This window comes from Aricia agestis, chromosome 19 (genome assembly GCF_905147365.1).
Source record: "Aricia agestis chromosome 19, ilAriAges1.1, whole genome shotgun sequence".
NCBI lineage: Eukaryota > Metazoa > Arthropoda > Insecta > Lepidoptera > Lycaenidae > Aricia > Aricia agestis.
Genome location: NC_056424.1, coordinates 13,134,011 through 13,154,030, shown reverse-complemented (window position 1 = coordinate 13,154,030; position 20,020 = coordinate 13,134,011). Strand labels below are relative to the sequence as shown.

At 37.1% G+C, this 20,020-nt stretch overlaps 2 protein-coding genes across 3 annotated transcripts in view; both read left to right on the top strand.

The window, feature by feature from the left end:
• The window catches only part of LOC121736346 (nuclear factor 1 B-type), a 69,707-nt gene extending 52,253 nt beyond the window's left edge, over positions 1-17,454 (top strand). Inside the window, exons 15-16 of the transcript XR_006036998.1 lie at positions 10,063-10,071; positions 17,444-17,454. The gene's annotated coding sequence lies outside the window, so the exon portion shown is untranslated. The remainder of the gene's footprint in view (positions 1-10,062; positions 10,072-17,443) is intronic.
• On the top strand, positions 9,344-19,668 carry LOC121736348 (hepatocyte nuclear factor 6). 2 transcript variants are annotated; one of them, XM_042127489.1, is made up of 5 exons: positions 9,344-10,085; positions 16,844-17,003; positions 17,932-17,955; positions 18,270-18,376; positions 19,004-19,081. In XM_042127489.1, the coding sequence occupies exons 1-4, from the start codon at positions 9,365-9,367 to the stop codon at positions 18,373-18,375; spliced, it is 1,011 nt and encodes a 336-aa protein (XP_041983423.1). In that variant the 5' UTR covers positions 9,344-9,364; the 3' UTR covers position 18,376; positions 19,004-19,081. The 2 variants fall into 2 exon arrangements, with proteins under 2 accessions (XP_041983423.1, XP_041983422.1); XM_042127488.1 differs by lacking the exon at positions 16,844-17,003 and having other exon boundaries at positions 19,004-19,668.
• Positions 19,669-20,020: the final 352 nt, after the last annotated feature.

The following is a 20,020-nucleotide window of genomic DNA, read 5'->3' as shown; positions in this document are numbered from 1 at the left end:
AATGACAGATAAAGATAGGGGTCCTTGAATAGTTATACGCTGGTTGGGGATTCAACAGCTATAATAGTCGGTCGAATTCGCATCGTAAGTGCAGTGCTATCAAGGTCTTTAAATCTGCTATAATTGGAAATGACTTACACCCAATTATGGCTTAAAAATTACATCAATTGATTTTGCCATGAGAATATCAACAGAACAGCTGAGTTTAGGCTACAGAAGTAAGAAAGCCGAGAAACGCAAGTGACAATTTGTGTTACTAATTTAATATATCATCCACTATGTCTGGTCTCTGCTTCTACTTATTATCTACATTTTTTTTTATAAAATTGGAGACAAACTAGCAAACGGGTCACCTGATGAAAAGCAACTACCGTCGCCGTTAACCTGGAGCGTGCATTGCCCCTGCTTTTAATCAGAAAGGGGTGAAATTAACCCTAGTTATATAATGTATACGTGGGAGAGCCATGCTTCGGCACAAATGGGCTGGCTCGACCGGAGAAATACCACGTTCTCACAGAAAACCGGCGTGAAACAGCGCTTGCGCTGTATTTCGCCGAGTGAGAGAGTTTACCGGAGGCCCAATCCTCTACCCTATTCCCTTTCCTTCCCATCCCTACCCTCCCCTATTAAGTATCCTATTCCCTCTTAAAAGGCCGGCAACGCACCTGCAGCTCTTCTGATGCTGCGAGTGTCCAAGGGCGACGGAAGTTGCTCTCCATCAGGTGACCCGTTTGCTCGTTTGCCCCCTTATTTCATAAAAAAAATGAAGAAAATCGAGCAGACCTTATAGGTTCGTTATGTTCTAGGAGCTTTTGTAATGAAACATTCGGTTTTTGAAACTGGTAAAGTTAAGAAAGTGGTTTACATAGTACTTACTTTTAGTCACGTCTTATGAGTTATAACGATGAGGGGGGTAATTGAAAATTGGTATACTCCTTTTATCCCAAAAAAGGACAGTATGCTGGTTTCACATGAAAATATTACTTAATATCTATTTTAATTAGGTAGGTACCTATTGTTCCGTTCTTGAAATTGAGTTAATAAGACAGAAAAACAAGTAGATAGATCATCCAAATTAGATAAATTATAATAAAATTGGTTGCATTACCGTATTTATTTATTTCAAGCATCTTGGTCCTTGGCATTAACTAAGGTCTAAATTCTAAAATTATAAATTATGATAGTCTAGACTCTAACTTAAATGTTTTAATTTCCTCTTAAGCCAGATCTAATATGACAAATATACCGTAGTAGAAATAATAAAAGCATCCGTATACTTTATTAAATTAGGAAGTACCGTATACGAATGCTTACTACTTATTAGAAATAACAAATTTAAATTGTTATTAGAAATAACAATTTCTACAACTTTTTTGCAATACGAATATTCGTATTGCAAAAACAAAAATGTACGTTGTCGAATGGAGATCTACCAATATATTTGTGGTTTGATTCAGACAAATTGCAAGCAAACCTCAGCAAAGGCACTTGTATATCGCTATTCAAAAATGTTCAATAAATCGAAGTGGTATTGAGGGATCGCGAAAATCAATAGTCGATGTAACGCAGAGGACACTCAAATAAATCATAAGAGCACTAATAAAAAACACTTGCAGGGCAAAACCAATCTTATCTTACGCGAATAGAGTCCAATTTGACGCGACACACAATTTGATATTCGACCGTATGTCATTGGTAAAGAATAGACCGGATAATCGACGCCTAGCCTTGCGCGATATCGATTTTAGTCAGGCCGTTTCTGACGTATCCTCCGTCCTGCTCCCTCATATGCAATCAACACGTGTGAGAGGGGGACAAAAGCGTGTTTTCCCCTCGGCTCCGTCGCCATGGCGACGGGCGAGGGTGAATTTTCCGATATGATCGTTATATCAATTTTCGATATTTTTAGGTCATGTGATAAAATAGAGATCTACGTTTTTATTACAAAATATGTACTTTGTGTTTCAAATAGATCTATATTGATAAATGAGATATTAAGGATTGGCATTGATCTATTATTTAATTTGATTAATCAATTACATAAATACGAAAGTATGCTCAGAATAACTCTTGAATATGTACAATTAAAGGTACTCGTTTTGACACTTATTTTTCTGTAGATTTATTATCGATTTCTATCTTTTTGCATCTACGAAGAATATATTTATCAAGAAATAAAGTTACGTTAATTATCAATAAGTATAATTAATTAATTAGGTCATTGACAATAATTATTAGTGTTGAGAATAATATTAAATATTATATTCCCCAAAAGTAAGGTTTAAGCACTAATGGCAGACGCTTTAAGGAAACATAAAACATTTGAATGTTATAAAATATATATTTATGAAAATAGAGGATTGATAACTTCTTCCATGTCTTCAGTAACTCTTACAAAATAAAACTATTATAATTATTCTCTGACAAATCAATAAAAAATATATATTATTGGTCTTTTTGTAAACTTAGTCATAAGTACTAATAGATGACATCACAAAAGACGAACATCACTAATAGTAGACACCAATATGAACTAATAGTTGACATAGAACATTACATTACATTTTACATTTTTCCTATTATTAGGTCTTTATTTGCCGTTTTTTTAAAGATTTCATTTACTTCATCATAGTAAATACATGCATATGAAATATTATCCACATTGTCTCCAGATTCTATCCATTCTTCTTCCATGCTGAAACTATCTTTCCACATATTTTTTTCCTAGTAAATTTATTTTCAGTCTTTAGTCTCCATGCTTCTCTTGCCTATTCTTTTTTCTTCTTTCTTTTCTCAGCTGTCCTTTTACTGCTAAAAAACTAAAGCAATCGATTTTTAGATAAGTACATGGTCTAATATATCCATTTTTAGGTACAGTAGTTCTAATAATTTATTAGTTTGTTACTAGAATTATATTTTCAGAGAATAGTGGTGATATTTGCACTAGAATAAACTACAAAATAACTTTAGTATGTATTGCAAAACTAAAAGATGAGATCCATGTCATCTATTAGGTTTTTTACATTTTCAAAGAACTAATAGTTGACATCCTTTATATTGTTAGGGAAAATGGAAAAAAAATCATAAATAAACATTAATTAGTGTATACAACATGACCACTAATCCAATGAAATCAATAGTAATTACAAAAAATCAAACAAATGTATTCAAAACTTACGTGCAAAATTTCGCCTTCCTTAACCTATTTGTTAAGAAATTGCCGAGCGCGTGTTGACGTGGTCACATTATTTACGAAAACTGATCCCATTTTAAAATTTTGTTCCCGAAGGCGTCTTAAATATATTTTTTCACATCAACAGATAGTGTTGAGAAAAAATTAGAGTAATTCTTATTTTTATGGTATTTTTGTCGTAAGTGTCATCTATTAGTTCCGAGTCTACTATTAGTGCTTTTACCTTACTTGTAGTAATTTAGTAGGTAGATTTTGTAAGCAACTCTATCAACTCTATGTATATTTCGGTTTAAAAAAATCGGCCAAGTGCGAGTCGGATTCGCACACGAAGGGTTCCGTACCGTTATAGAGCAAAAAATATAGGCCAAAATTGTGTTTTTTGTATGGGAGCCCCCCCAAAATTTTCATTTTATTTAAATATTATTAATTGTTAAAGTACACATATATAAAAGGCTTTCGATAATATGATTGACGGCGTTCATACAGAAGCGATAAAAAAATGTCTGGGCTAGAGGCTCAGGCAATTTAGCCGAAACTTTTACTTTTTCGCTTCGTTATAGAATCGCTGATCAAAATGTATGGAATTGACATATTAGGACGAGTCGAACTTTAACGTTATATTAACGAACGCTTATGTCAATTCCATACATTTTCATCGGCGATTCTATAACGAAGCGAAAACGAAAAGATTTTGGCACACCCCCCAAGAGTGCATAAAGTCAGAATGGTACTCGTATTAAGCTTAAACTTTTTTATAACTTGAATAACAGACGATATAATTTGATATAATATAGTTTTTAAACTTATCTTGATATCAGTGATTTTCAAAGTTTAGACAAATCCAAACGCGTTTGACGTTGGTTTGACATTCTTGAATAAACCTTTCAAAATGATTACCTGCGTTCCGTTCATTGGCTTTATTTCCTACTTGAACCCCCGAAGTGTCATATTGCAGGAAACCCTTCTTCCTTCCCATATGCCACGGGCGGGGGGCGTTGACCTCGCGCGCACGCGCACAGGTGGGCGCTCCATGTGTGACGTCATGCGTCCGCGCAGCTGGCAGGGCGCGCACCCTGCGACAGCGATGTACAAGCGTAGATTCACATAAGTGTAGTTTTTGTAACAGAGAGTCTTTTGTAACAGTAGAGTTCTTTTGTAACAGATGTTGCCGTAAGGAACTCGTTTCTAGCATGGAAACCGTATGTATTTAATCTGGAATGAAAATTATCTAAGACTAGATGTTCCGCGCGGCTTCGCCCGCGTAATTCAGGAATTTCACGGAAACCGTATATATTGTCCCTTCACGTGGTCTATTCTTCATGTGTGCCAAATGACATAAAATTGCTCCAGTAGTTCTTAAGATAATAAACAATTTCAAATAATTTCCCCCTTTTTTTCCACATTTTCCTCTATTTCTTCGCTCCTATTAGTCTTAGCGTGATAAAATATAGCTCATAGCCTTTCTCGATAAATGGGCTATCTAACACTGAAATAATTTTCCAAATCGGACCAGTAGTTCCTGAGATTAAGGCGTTCAAACAAACAAATAAACAATCAAACAAGCAAATAAACAAACAAACAAACTTGCAAACAAACAAACTCTTCCGCTTTTTTATTTTTGTGGACCCTTCACACCATACAACACAATATACATATATTTGATTTTTATTAAATGATACACATAATATTACATTTAATACACATCCATGACCCAGGAACTTTGAAAACTTTTTGTTCCGTTGGCGGGATTCGAACCCGCGACCCCCGGCTTGAGCTACCAATAGCCTACCAACTGAGCCACAGAGGTCGTCGCCGCTATATAATATTAGTAGGTATAGATATAATATCTTTTCCCGGCACACAAACTATGTATACCTTCTTTTTTGTATTTAAGGGATATGAGCTGCAGTCACTTTTTCTTGTTCTGCGAGATTTTCAGCTCTCTATAAGACATGACAATATGATAATTTTTTATCTCCATTCTCCATACAAAGTTCGATAAAAATGCAACGGTCTAAATGTGAAAAGGTAAAAAATGATAACAATTATTGTGACCATACTTTAAAGTTTATACCTTGCTGATATTTCTAATATATTTTCTACGTTATCAGTAGACCCAAGGAAAATCGAATAGAGCACTTACAGTTTGCTAGACCACCAACATTTCGTTAACACCTAATCCGAAAAGGTAAAGGCCGCGGGTAATCCTCTCATCGTGTTTTCGCCGAAAATCTGACAGCCAATCAACAAAATAATAATATTTCGTGATTTCGTGCTATTTTGTAAAGATCATGAAATTAATAAAATGATGTGGGACATTAAAAGGCTAGCTCATTGATTTATCTATTAAGATATATTGAATCAAATAAAGTTTAATATTAGTTCTTTCAAAAATCTTTGTTTTATTTCGTTCAACCGGCATCCAAAAATCTTAAAAATCTTGAAAAAAATTGGATATTATATTTTTTAATGTTCCGTACCCAAAGGGTAAAAACGAGACCCTATTACTGAGACTTCGATGTCTGTCCGTCTACATCCGCCTGACTCAAGGCTGTAACTCAAGAACGGCTAGAGAGTTGAAATTTTCACAGATTATGTATTTCTGTTGCCGCTATAACAACAGAGACTAAAAACAAAATAAATTAAATATTTAAGGTACACAAACCTACCTGCCTTACCTACAATGACAACAGGTAGGCACTTGAATTTTTTACAAAAGCCTTAATTAAGTATATGTGTACTTTAATAATTATTAATAATATTTAAATAAAATAAAATTTTTGGGGGGCTCCCATACAAAAAAACACAATTTTTGGCCCATTTTTGCTCTATAACCCTTCGTGCGCTAGTCCGATTCGCACTTGACCGATTTTTTGTTTTGTATAGTATTTAAGTGGGTGTATAAAGTTTATTGCATTCATTTATATTTAATGGAAAAACCTCCTAAGACTATTTTTAAATCAATTTTCATTAAAACTAAGCTAAGGATGAAGTCATTAAATAGGATTATGTGTGTGCGCAATACATGATATGGATTCTCTTAGTTCTTTCGTACTTTTGTTATTGTGTAAAACTTAGAGTGGACACGTTTTTGTTTTATCTATTCCTTATAATAATAATTAATCGACGGTATGCAAATTTTGTTACAATTTTTTTTCTTTTACAAAACGGTGTAACAATGACATTAAATTAAAAAAAAAACGATAAAGATTATACTTTCAAACCTTTGCCCTTTTGTTTATTTTTAGGGCAGCTTTTTATTTTTAACTGTCAAAAGAAAAAGTTGAAAGGTGAAAGGACTTTTTTTGCATTAAAACTTTTTTATCTAAAAATATAATGTTAAAAAGGATTTCCTGCTAAAATATTAGTATTTTTTACTAGATATACATTTTCCATAGTGATAAATTCTTTTTAATACTAAATTTTATCATAATAACATGATTTCAAAATATTTTTTTTAATAAAGCTGTCTCTAAATAAATGTGAATGAAAATTTTATTCAAAATTCATTATTCTGATACAGAGCTGATACAGCGGCGCGTGCTAACACACAGACAGACAGAATAGGGGCGCGTTAGAGTAGGGGAGGATATCCGTGATTGTCGATATCGATAATATAAAATATTTATTTTCAAAATAGTATATTTTTATACAGAGAAAACTACATATTATATTCTTTTTATACAAATACTTTTTATGAGAAAAAAAAAAATGAAAAAGAAAAATACAATAGTAAATTGAGTTCAAATCTGATAATAGCCTGTTCGAGAGTGGTCTACACTCTAGTAAGAATTATCCTCGAGTCAGGACGGTAGTTTAATTCTTTTAAGTGTCGATCCCAGTGCCGGGTTGTATTTAAATATTAAAGTTGTGTCCTTTATGTAACGCAAGCGGTAAGAGTACATGTTTAATATTTTTCACATTTGTCTACGTAACAAAGATTTTTCTTGTCATCTCAAAGATTTCTTAAATCTTAATAGAGGCTGATATCTCCGCATGTTGCCAATTTAATCAAGGCCTGTTTATAATTTATTCCATTATTGGCACTTTCGTACTTCGTAGTAATTAAAAGGATATAAATTATAATATTTCGACATAGTACGATCTACACAATACGAGTCATCAGTAAAATTAGGGTCTACATTAATTTCATCGACAATTCCCATCCCTACCTCGCGCCAGGTGTCGCTCCGTCCCCACGTTTCTGTTGCTAATGTGCTTGTCTTTTACAGCTTTTTATAGAAATTCGGCATGAATTAATGCAGCTGATACTAGTTTTTGAACCGTAAAAGTTAAGTTAGTTGTTGGACAAGAAATATTATCACAAAGCTTGCCGCTTACAATGCATTTTGCGGGAAGGTAGAGTTTGATTAGTAGAGATGGATTTATTACTTAACTAGATGAATCCCAGAACGTTGTGCCAAAATTAGTTTATAGCGTGAGAACCGTACACTTTCCGGGATAAAAAGTATCCTATGTCTTAGGATAGGGATTCTGTCGAGGACTCTAAGTACATTTCTCCATCTCGAGCAAAATCGGTCCAGCGGTAAGGGTGTGACGAGGTAATAGACATGCAGACTTTCGAATTTATAATATTAGTATGGATATAAAAATGCGAATGTATTTGTCTGACGATCTTTTAACATGTCCGTTTTTTTTTATTATGAGCCCCAGGAATCGGGATGGACATCTAAGGATATATTATTTACTACGGAAAAATGTAACAAAGGCGTGTAGTATAGAATATTATAATTAAACACATCTTTACTTTGTGTTTTATTATATTGTGGATTGGAAAGAAATTGTATAATTGATACGTGGGAGAGCCATGCTTCGGCACGAATGGGCCGGCTCGACCGGAGAAATACCACGTTCTCACAGAAAACAGCGCTTGCGCTGTGTTTCGCCGAGTGAGTGAGTTTACCGGAGGCCCAATCCCCTACCCTATTTCCTTCCCTACCCTCCCCTGTTCCCTTCCCTTCTCTCCCCTATTACCCTATTCCCTCTTAAAAGGCCGGCAACGCACTTGCAGCTCTTCTGATGCTGCGAGTGTTCATGGGCGACGGTAGTTGCTTTCCATCAGGTGACCCGTTTGCTCGTTTGCCCCCTTATTTCATAAAAAAAATGAAATAAATTATGGAATAGCCTGAAACGTTTATCTGGTTATTGAAACTGCTGGTCAGTGATAAATGTAGAACTAAATCGATACAGGGCCTCTATCATGAGCTCTTAAACCCATTCACTTTACGTCCTTATACAGTCAGTATAAGGACGTAAAGTGAATGGATTTAAGAGCTCATGATAGAGGCCCAGGATCTTGTCTGGGACAAACGTAGATATATTATCATTATTTTATTCAGATTTAAATAATTAATTGATGCTGATATTTATTTTTCTTAATAAGTCCATTACGATGTTAGTTAGGTTAGTATGGTACGGTAAGGTTAGATTAGAATCAGTATTTATGAAAAAATATGTATATTTTACAGTTCATTATTAATCCAAGCTTAAACTTTGTAATTTGTTACTTATACTTTATATTTCCCCGAATTTTTCTCTAATATTATTCTCGTCTCGATAAATAACTAACGTGTGAATAATTTTACGAAATAAATTCACGTTTATATTCATAAAGTGAGACGTAGGCTGTAATGTATTTATAGTTTAGGTAAATTTTACAATTGGCTTCTAAAAAGGGATTTTCCTTTTGTGAGTCGTGGAGGCAGCCGACTGACAGTACGCCGCGAACGGGGGCACCGGACCCACCATCTTGAGGTAAACACGCTCCCACCGACAATTACACACAACTGTCATATACATCGCCGGTAAAAAAAAAGAGAGCCGCAGGGAAAAGCCCGAAAACTCCGCAGTGTACGCCGCCCGGCGCGATACGGCGGAACGGAGAAACAATAACGCCGCAGGGTAGGTTAAGGGTGCATTGTGGTATTCACAACACTACGCTACACTCGCTGCAGATTGCCACCGAATACTGCTCCCTATTGCTCGCTAGAAAAGTCGAAAATAGGGTGCACCGGGCGGATTTAGGACGTTTACAGCCGAGGGTTCAGAAGTAGGGGTGTTTCGCAGGGCACGGAACGAGGGGACGCACGGGTGCTAGGCGCAGGCGTGCTTCAGTCGCCCGCGCGACCCCGCAGCCGCCGGCCGCGCGCCATGGACGACACCCGGCGAGACCGCGCGCCGCTCACCGTCATCGTGGCCCCCAGCAACGCCTCCCCGCCGCGCCTGTCCCCCGCCGACCTGCTGCCCGACGGCGACGCCGCCTTCCACCCGCTGTCCGCCGTCAACGGCCGCCTCACGCCGCCCGGCCTCGAGCCCGCGAGCTACGCGACGCTCACGCCGCTGCTGCCGCTACCGCCCATCAGCACCGTATCGGACAAGTTCGCGTACCACGCGGGCGGCACCTTCACGGTCATCCAGCAGCAGCAGTCGTACGCGTCGCTGTCGCCGGCGCCGTACAATGAGCCGCTGTCGCCGCAGTCCGCGTACAGCCGGCGGAGCGCCTCGCCAGGCTCGTTCGAGCGGCGCTCGCCCACGCCGCCGCTGCCGAGCCCGGGGCTCGACCTGAACGCGGCGCTGCTCGCGCGCGAGGAGCAGGCGCAGCAGCAGGCGCAGACCCAGATACAGAATGACACGGAGGAGATAAACACGAAGGAGCTGGCGCAGAGGATAAGCGGCGAGCTGAAGAGGTACTCGATCCCGCAGGCGATCTTCGCGCAGAGGGTGCTCTGTCGGTCGCAAGGGACTCTCAGTGACTTGTTGAGGAACCCCAAGCCCTGGTCGAAGCTCAAGTCGGGGCGGGAGACGTTCCGGCGGATGTGGAAATGGCTGCAGGAGCCCGAGTTTCAGAGGATGTCAGCGTTGAGGCTAGCAGGTATGAATTAATCCCCTTACCTCTATTTTTGTATGATATCTTGTAAAAAAATTAAAATCATATTTTTTGTAAAAGTTAAAAAATATGCTTTTTGGTTTTGCGTGGAATTGAAAATTATTTCTTTTTGTACTATAAGATGTAAGAGACACGCAATTCAGTGACCACATTATTTTATTGAATGGGTTCCTAGATAAGTTCATATTTTATATTTTAATGATTCATTTGAATGATTACATAAAATAAAAGGATATATTTTAACATAATTACATCATGAAAACTTGTAAGAGAAGTTGGAAGCCTACAAACTGTAACTCTCATAATTTTCGAACCCATGACTATCTTTCCAACAAACATGGTTACTTTTAGACATCAACCATTCTACTCCTTGAAACTATGCAAATTATTCAAGCTACGTAACGATAAGCGCACGAGGCGAACATCGATATGGTTTACAAACATCGCGTCAGCTGCTATCGATTCTGTACAATCGATGCGGCACGTCACTACGGTCGATACGCGGGGGAAACTGGGCCGCGTTCAAACACCGCTACGTTAGTGAGGGGGCAATGTACACGATAGTTTTTTGTATGGGGTGGTCGATAATTCTTACTGATTTTTAAACGCGAAAGTTTGTCTGTCTGTCTGTTGAACCTATTTTACTGAAATTTGGTATGAAGATACTGTGAGCCCCGGAAAAGGACATAGGATACTTTTCCCGGAAAGTTGCACGGTTCCCGTGCGATAAACTAATTTTGGCGCAACGGATTTACGGACGTCGTCGTCTAGTTTCCTTTTATATATATATAGCATAGCTCGATTATGTTAAAGTTTTAGGGTTGCTAAGATAATGAATGCCTTTCATTTCGGTGACACTGGTTAGTTTAATGGAAGCCAGTCTAGATACGAAGGAGATTTTCACCGCTAGTTGTTAGTGAGGCGGTAGTGGGTACGATAGTTTTTTCGTGTGGGCGTTTGGTTTCATTTCTATAGCGTGATTGACATAAGAAACAGGTGATTAATCATTAAGTATTTAGTTAACTAGTTTGACGTTCTTCTCTCTCGAACTTCGTTGCGCCAAAATTCTTTTATCGTGCGGGCACTGTAAATTTTTACCTAATATCGGGATTGAAAGTAGCCTATGTCCTTTCCCACAAATTTCACCACACCAAATTTCAGCGAAATTGGTTCAGGCGTGAAGAGGTAACAAACAGACAGACAAAAAGACAGACGGACACACTTTCGCAATTATATTTCTAATTTCTGTGACGTGGTTATGTTAAAGTGCCATGGTTGTTAGGATAATATTTTTGGTGTGCATTTCGGTGACAGTGGCGGTTTTCATAGAAGCTAGGCTTGCTACGAACTACGAAGGTTTTCATCGCTAGGAGCTAGTGTTGGGGCAGTCAGCACGATAGGTTTTGTATGGTTGGCCATTTTGTAGTTTCATTTCTATGGCGTGATTAATACCGTTCGTAATACCATTCTATAAATAATTTTAGAACTGTATCTCTTATACATTAGACTCCTCAAATACTAAGTTAGTGTCAGAAACGCGTAGCTAGGACAACGAAAATTGTATGACCGACTATGACAACTAACTAAAAGTACCCTTTGGTGTGCATTTCCTGTCACCATTAATTTTAGTCTCAGTTACTCTTCCTTCCATAGTATTCCTAATTCTGTCTACTCTGGTATTCCGATGTAGGATGACGGATTATTGCCTAGTATTTGAGATTTTTTTACAGGAGTTAATCTTATCTACATGCTTGTTGATTGGTTATCTGTTTGACTTTTGCTAATCTTTTGATTTAACAGTACCGCAGATCCAGGGCAGTGTTTGGTGGTTTATTAGATCTTGGTCTTGACGGAAGTTAAGGGTTTAATTAAAACTATTTGACACCTGCAACTCTGTTGCGGCAAAAGTATTTTATCACGCATGAACTGTACATTTTTCCGGGATACAAAGTATTCTATTTACTTATCCGGGCCTCAAAGTATCACCATACCAAATTTCAGCAAAATCGGTTAAGAGGTTTGGGCGTGAAGAGGCCACATACAGACACACTTTCGCATTTATAATATTAGTATGGATTGGTATGGATAATGTTATTTCCGAGTCCGTTTAGTATTTGGGATAGTTTAGGTTGATGTAGTTTAGGCTGTATAATGTGACAAGTAAGGTAGGCGTGCGGTACTTCAAAGTACCGCACTCCGATTCGACCTTTGCGTAATATTTTCACAGAAATCGTTACACATCGTCTCAGTCGCAGCTGCAGGACAAGCCTTTATAAGCCTACCTTACTTGTCACATTATACAGCCTAAACTACATCAACCTAAACTCGTACTTGCTATGTTCAAGTACGACCAAAATACCGACCGACATGTCGCACGTCGTCAAATCAGAATATTGACAGAAACATTGTCAAACTTCGAAAAAACTTTTTATTTACTGCCTGTGCTGGTGCTGCCTCTAGCGTGCATTGCAGTAATATGACATATTCCGCTGAAATGTCAACAGGTGAATTGTTAGTTGAAGTCATTCTTGAGCTACTTCTTACAAAACATTGTATGATTCAGTCTGGACTCTGGCCATTTTGGACATCCTAATTTATTCTTACATGAGATGCAGTGGTAGAAATGTGTGATAGGCCAATATGTATAGTTTATCAGTGTAAGTTCGTATACAGGGTTAAGTCCGGATAATTCTAGTTAACGCTAAATTAAACTACAGTTACGGTACGATACTACAGTTTGCGGTTTCAGTGCAGTATGGCGCATATGCCTGTAGTGCCAGGCAAAAAAAACAATGACTAATTTAGTGATAAGTTAAATTATCCGGACTTACACTGTGTCCGAACTTACCCTGATTAATCTTATACTGTATCTGTATAGTGTATACCTACAAATACATCTTTACCTGTGCACAATCTAACGTGGTGCTAAGCTATAGATATGAAATCACACAAGTTGTAACTGTAGTAATGACGTTACAATACATACTTACACCAACGTCATAATGTTGTAATCCCAGAATCAATCTACGCCAAAATTTCTCCATCTCTTTGTTATACTCTGGTTGTTACTTCTATATTTTGCATTGTACTGCCTGAGTAATTAATAGGCAGTTGGCGGACCTTCTTAATTTCGTTGGTTAATATTAAACGCAAACGACAAATCACGATTATAATATTATTCTTTACAAATGGAAATGTTGTGAATCCGTAATTTCATAAAGCATGGACACAGAGCATGTAGAAGTTCGTCCACCGACCTATCGCTACTAATTGTCTGATCAGACTCTGATGTCTCTACGCACGAAAATATACTTCTCGTGTATGTGGAAATGAATGACAATTCAGACTGAAAGAAATAAGAAGCTATAGGTCAATTATTGAATTTTCTTCATCATCCATGTCTAGACTTCAACTGCATATTTATTAAATAGTTGAAACGTGAAAAAAATAAACCATAGATCACAAAAATTACTGACTTCGTGTTTGCATTTTCCACAAAAATTCTTCATGCATAAGGTCAATATTAATGGCCTTCGACAGTTGCCAACTAGCAATGCAGACTGTAAAATCTATTGCCTATTTTAAATTTTGTTGCTAAGCGACATTTCGGGTCATGTAGAAACAATGCAGCACATGGCTTTTGTTTATGGAGGGTAGATGGAGGAGAACTATCTTATATGGGGGATATTTGAAAAAGTGTCCAGCTGCACGCAGTAAATAACAGTTGAAAAATCCTCCAAGAGTGGCGCTAGCCGCAGCAAAGGGTATGGAATGAATGTAGCCGTTGGTGACAAAATATAAATTGAAGTTAGCCGAATAGCCGAGTCTCAGAATTACTGGGTTAATACCAATATATTTTGAAAAATATAACCTAAAATAGCTGAAATAAAAGCTGCTAAATGATTTAACATTTACCCTGTTGCTACTGTAGCGCCACCCTAATTCAACGCATTTCAGCGGACACTTTTTACATACATAGATAGTTCTCCTCCATCTACACTCCATACTTTTGTTGTAACTGAAATCATACTTATACAATTTTTTTAACGTTCGTGACTTATACGTGCTTACGCACCGAACTTATCAAACTATGCTACTTCGCTGTCGTCGACTATTTATGCAATACCTTTATTTTACTCAGACATGAATGAAAAACCTCCTCATTTTATGGTTCATAGTACGTCTATAATTTTAAGGTACTTAGCATAATATTATATACTACTAGCTGTCCCGGAAAATGTTGTTTTGCCATAATAAAGTATTTCACCCATATTATTTTATTGAGAAGTGACTAAATAAGTATGGCACCATGGCAACGTCAATCGCTATCCCGTCGCACAAGCAATGGTCGCAGTCAGTATCGAGTTGTAATAATTTACTATTTACTATTATTTATTCAACAAATGCACTTATCAATGTAAAAAGTAGAGATTCTCAGACCTAGTGAATATGCATATTAAAATTTGGTAAAAATCAGTAAAGCCGTTTCGGAGGAGTACGGTAACTAACATTGTGACACGAGAATTCTACATATATAAGATATAGACTGTGAAGTTTCGTCATAAGTAATCTTAACAGTTGTAGTCCAATGGTTAACGTCGTGGTTTCAATTCCTCCATTCAGCAGCAAGCCACCAGCTTTTCCTACCTAGATTTCAAATAAATTTTGAACATTCAAAAAGCGAATTTCCCAATATTCAAATAAATAACTATTAACAAAGTCTCAATTTCATCACGAGTTGACAGCAAAGGGATGCAGCTTAGGTATATCAAAATCTTCATTAAATTTTAGTTATTCCTCTGAGTGCGTATGATTTTTTAAGCGGAATTACTAGCTTTACCTTGCTTCATAACATTTCATCCCCAAGCTACTTCATACTACAACTTACACCCCTAACATTCACGAGCATTTCTAACGCGACTAAACAATGGCCACGCTGGCACATGGCGACCCCCTCCCCTCGCCGCCGTGACGTCACGACTCACGCCCTCCACCCCCCCTCGGTATCGATCCGTCGACCCTTCGCGCGGCTCGGGGTTCTCGTCCATTGATCTAGAAAGTCGATTTTATTATAATCGATATAAAATACGACAGTTTACGTTATGATAATGAAAATATAGTTCAATTAAAGATCGTATGGTAATGGTCGATTTTACAAGAAGTGACGTTATGAAAATTGTGTATAATTTTCTGTATAACTTACATATTGTATGTCATACAGTAAATTATACACAATTTTTAAATAATACGTATTAGTTCTTGGATTTTTCATTCAATAATACATAAAGCCATTAGCTTCGTGGTTAAACTGTATCCTATAAGATTTTTCATGTAAGGACGGCCACTCATTTAAAGAAATAATTATAACTCAATAGAATATAAAAAAAATTAATAACTAGAGATCGCCCAATGGTCGAAATTCGACCTTTGGGCGAAATTCGAATGTATGATAAAGCATAATAATTTCAAAATAATATTAGCTCGATGCACTCCTTCGCCATATAAACTATAACTGCGCAAAATTTCATTCACCTACGTTTCCGCATATTTCGTCAAAAGGGATCCAAAGTTTTTCGCTCGCGTATTAATATAAGTATGATGATATCGTAATGTCCTTATAATTTTAATCTCTTTAAAGTTAGCTATGTTTGTAAAATGTTTGTTAGCCACGTGGTTATATCTTGTGATGTAGCTTTATCTTTAGCATTAACCTATGTCTTAATGGTAAAGATAAAGCTACATCACAGGATATATTATAGCCACGTGGCTAACAAACATTTTGGCCAAACTGAGCGAGCTGAGCGATTTCTATTCGTTTAAAGACGATGATAAATTTAGGACTGAAAATGATAAAATAATTACCCTGAGGAAACCACATGCTAATGCGTTGTGTAGTTAGATAAGCTTAAACACACTAAGGCCTACTTGAACTGGGTTAAATTAACAGGGTTTTTCAAGTATAAATCATTACTAAGTATAAAGTCATCACATAGTCGTGACTCGTGGTCAAGACACAAAAACAAAGTATTAGGAATATTAAATTAATTCATGAAGACCTAAGCGGCCGCATCCGGCCGCGATAACAATAGATAAGCTATTGTGTCTCGTTATTCCACGATCGATGGGTTGATTAAATATTGAAAGTACATAAATAAAATCTATAAAAAATATATAAAATCAGTATGTTTAACAATTTTACTTAGTGGTTCACCTAGGACCTGAACCCAGCCCAGGGGAGGGTCATGACCCCCATGACCCGCCCTTGCTTGAATATCAAGAAGCTACTGAGCTAGTGCTGATGCTAGTGCTCAAAAATATTTATAATCATTAGATTCACTGAATACTGAATACTGATGTCCAGTCACCAGGTGGAGAGGAATTTTGACCGGCCATTCATACCTCATGCTTCTTCCCTCTTTCACGTCTGAAAAAATTGCTATGTTGGTCCTTACGCGAACCTGTGGAAACTAGATAACGGTTGAAAGAGACAGATAGAGTTGGGTGTCTATCAAAATTTCTCCTTTTAAGCTGCGTTTCCACCAGAGATGTGTTGCGAGGAATGTGTTTTTGAGAACCAATAGAATCACTTCGCTGACGCGCGGCGATGCTATTGGATCTTAAAACCACATGGACTGGACTTTAACGAAATATCAAGGCAGAATTAATAGTGTTTTCTAGAGGATCTTTCCTAAGTGATTTGTATGAGGAGAAATATAACAATTCAGTGAGATGTACTTTTGCAGATGCGCCGGCGCAGCAAACTAAAGGCGACAATGTAAACAATATGCCGCAGCAGACTTATCGGGACTATCAGGGTGCTCCGCCCTCGGCCCCCTCGTACCCCGGGCCTTCGCCCTTCTGGGACACACCGGCATACGAACCTGCCGGGGACGTTTCTTGCTTGTGAGTCCCCACTTCTATCCCGGATCCTCCTCCCCTCCTTTTATGTTTGTTTTAGTCTTATATGTTACTTATAATGTTTTCAAGATTTATTATAACTTTAAGAGTCTTTTGGTTGTTTTATTTTAAGTTGTTGTTGTCATTTCTTTCTCTTCCCCACTTAATTTTGCCCTTGGCTGCGTAGCAGTGGTCTTGGTTTTTATAGGTTTTATTGTGCTTGTCGCAAAGGTAATACGTATGTATTTTATGTATCTAGTTTTATATTTAGTGTCATGATCGAGGACTCGCTTTGTGACAAGCCTTAGTATATCAGTGTATGAAATTTTGTTTGTTCCGAACCGACGTGTGTAAGATATAGAGGCTCTAGATGTTTCGACGAGGCGGCATCTCTAGCGGTGGCTTCAGATGCCGTCTACTTAGCGTTATTTCTAGCCGTAGGTAAGTGTATTTTGTTAGCTTCGAGAAGCCAAGATGTTTGTTAGACTGCTACCGCTGCCCCTCCCCTCCATTTTGTTTCTCCCGCCCGGGCTGTTTTAGTTTATTCTATTATTTTATAGGTGCCTGCGAGAGACCCTTTGTTAATGTTGTTTACATTGTCGCCAGGTATGCAAATTTAATAGATTCTAAACGAAACAGTCGCAAAAACATTATAGACGCTAAATTGTTTTCATTGTTCAGGATTGATGTTAGATTTTTTATTTCTCTTTAGGTTCGGGTTCCCTTACAAGCTTCCTTTAATTTTCTGGTGGAATTTTTTACGCGATTTTATTCTAAAATTTAACCTCATCAGAATCGGAAGGAAGCTTGGAGGTAGTCTATGTTTTAGCGGCATGTTTGTTGTTAGATTGCAAGAGCTTATTGGTTTTAGACCAATCAAATGTTCTTAGATATCTTATTATTATCTAATTAATTTATCTTTTCTTTGTTTCAGCGGCCCAGATTCCGCAGAGAGGCAGTGAGTATTATTTTATTTGCTAAAGTTTCCTGGCAAACAAACATAGTAATAAATAATACTGGCCCTACTCTTGAGAGAACGATTTCCTTATAAAAGAAATATTAGGATCTGTATTTGAAGTTATTTCAGTACCTATTGAGAATTTAAAAGTTTACAATGAAAAAATAAGAATTAAATAAGTAATGTTGTCGTTGAAGTTATTTAGATTTTAAATAATATTAATTTGTTTACTTACCTTCTTCTCTTAAAACATGTTTTTGTTTTTGATCTCTTAAAAATTGATCCATTTATTTATAAGAATTTATGAATTCCAGGTTGCAAACGCAAGGAGGATATGGGTTCGGATACTCTGCCTTCGCCGAAGAAGCCTCGTTTGGTTTTCACAGATCTCCAGCGGCGTACTCTACAAGCTATTTTTAAGGTATTTATTTTTTATAAGACATGAAAATATAACAGAAAACCTGACTTATTTGATATGTAAATGTAAAATGATTTCGCTCTTACTGCAAGCCTCAAAGCAAAACCTCTCAAAGGTTGCATAATATGTAATGCCTCAAGCTCAAATGTGACGATCGTACCAAAAAATATAAGCATAGTACATTATTTAGGAAAACATCCGGTAAAAACTCTGTATTCAGTCTAATAACTATTCATAATATCTATACTAATACGTATAGGCTTTAATATAATGCCACATTTATCTTCAACCCACGCTTTAAATGATTTTGTGGTGAGGGTTGTCGCAAGTCGCAACACGCATGCTACGAAAATCAAACATACGATTTGTTACTGCTAGCGCCATCTAGTGTCAACAAACGAAACCATGGAATATACTTTAAGTTATGACTGTATTTTATTTCAATAAGTTGTAATACGTATTGAAATAAAATAAAGGTTTTTATTCCATTTTTACTTTAAGCAAAATTTTTGTAGAGTTCAAACGGCGAATCGAGGCATTTTAAAAGAGGCATTATAAAAGTGTAAAACTCTGTGCGTTATTTTGATTAGTTAAGAAAACTTCTTAAAATTTTAATATTGGTATTTTCAGGAAACGAAAAGGCCGTCAAAAGAGATGCAGGTGACGATAGCGAGGCAACTGGGCTTGGAGCCGACCACCGTTGGCAACTTCTTTATGAACGCACGCAGAAGATCGATGGACAAGTGGAAAGATGACGACGCTCCCTCATCAGAGCTGGACCCCAGCTGCGACGGCCAAGACCTCGACCACGTCCCCAGCCTGGACTCCGCGGACTCCGACGAGGACCACGATGACCCAGACGACCACCTCTTGTGACGCCGCATACCTCAACAACATCTACTAGTGCTTTAAAACTTGGAGTTGTCACAGAAATCAAAAGAACTGGTCCGTATTTCTAGTCAAATTTTAAGTTTAGTTCTTTCATCGTGATCGCAAGTTTACTTGTGACCACGTCGTGAGTATTAAGGTGTTGACTGTTGTATCGACTCCCAAGTATTGTACAGTTTTCGCTGGGACGTCGAGTCACAATACTGATCTCTTATAATTATTATATCTAGTCAAACGTATTCAAATAGTTTAATTTTGTATAAGAAAAGGATCGCAGTTTTCAATGCCGGATATCAGTTTAATACATACAATAAGGTCAATTACAATTACATACCTACGTTAAATGGCAATGCTATATGTATTTTAATTTTTAAGCTTGTTTAGATAATTTATTTCACGAGCAATAGTAACTGGCAGTTACTAACTGCATAAAAATATTAGTTGTAAAGAAAATATTAATTACAATTCAATTATAATTTTTGAGATCGGCGTGATCTAGACAAATGATCGATTAAATCGAGCAAATAATAAATTATGTGCTTAGTATAATTTTACTTGAATTGTTGGTATTTACAAAATTTGATCATAAGAATTTATATTTTAATTTGAAACTGTTTGACGCCGGACGCGTGACGTAGTATTTTAAATTGTACATTAAATGTACCCTTGTTACCCATGCTTTGAAACATTATTTTCTTAAATTGTTTAATATGTATACGAGCAAGTACAAAATTTATGAAGCTCTATACTAGTTATCCC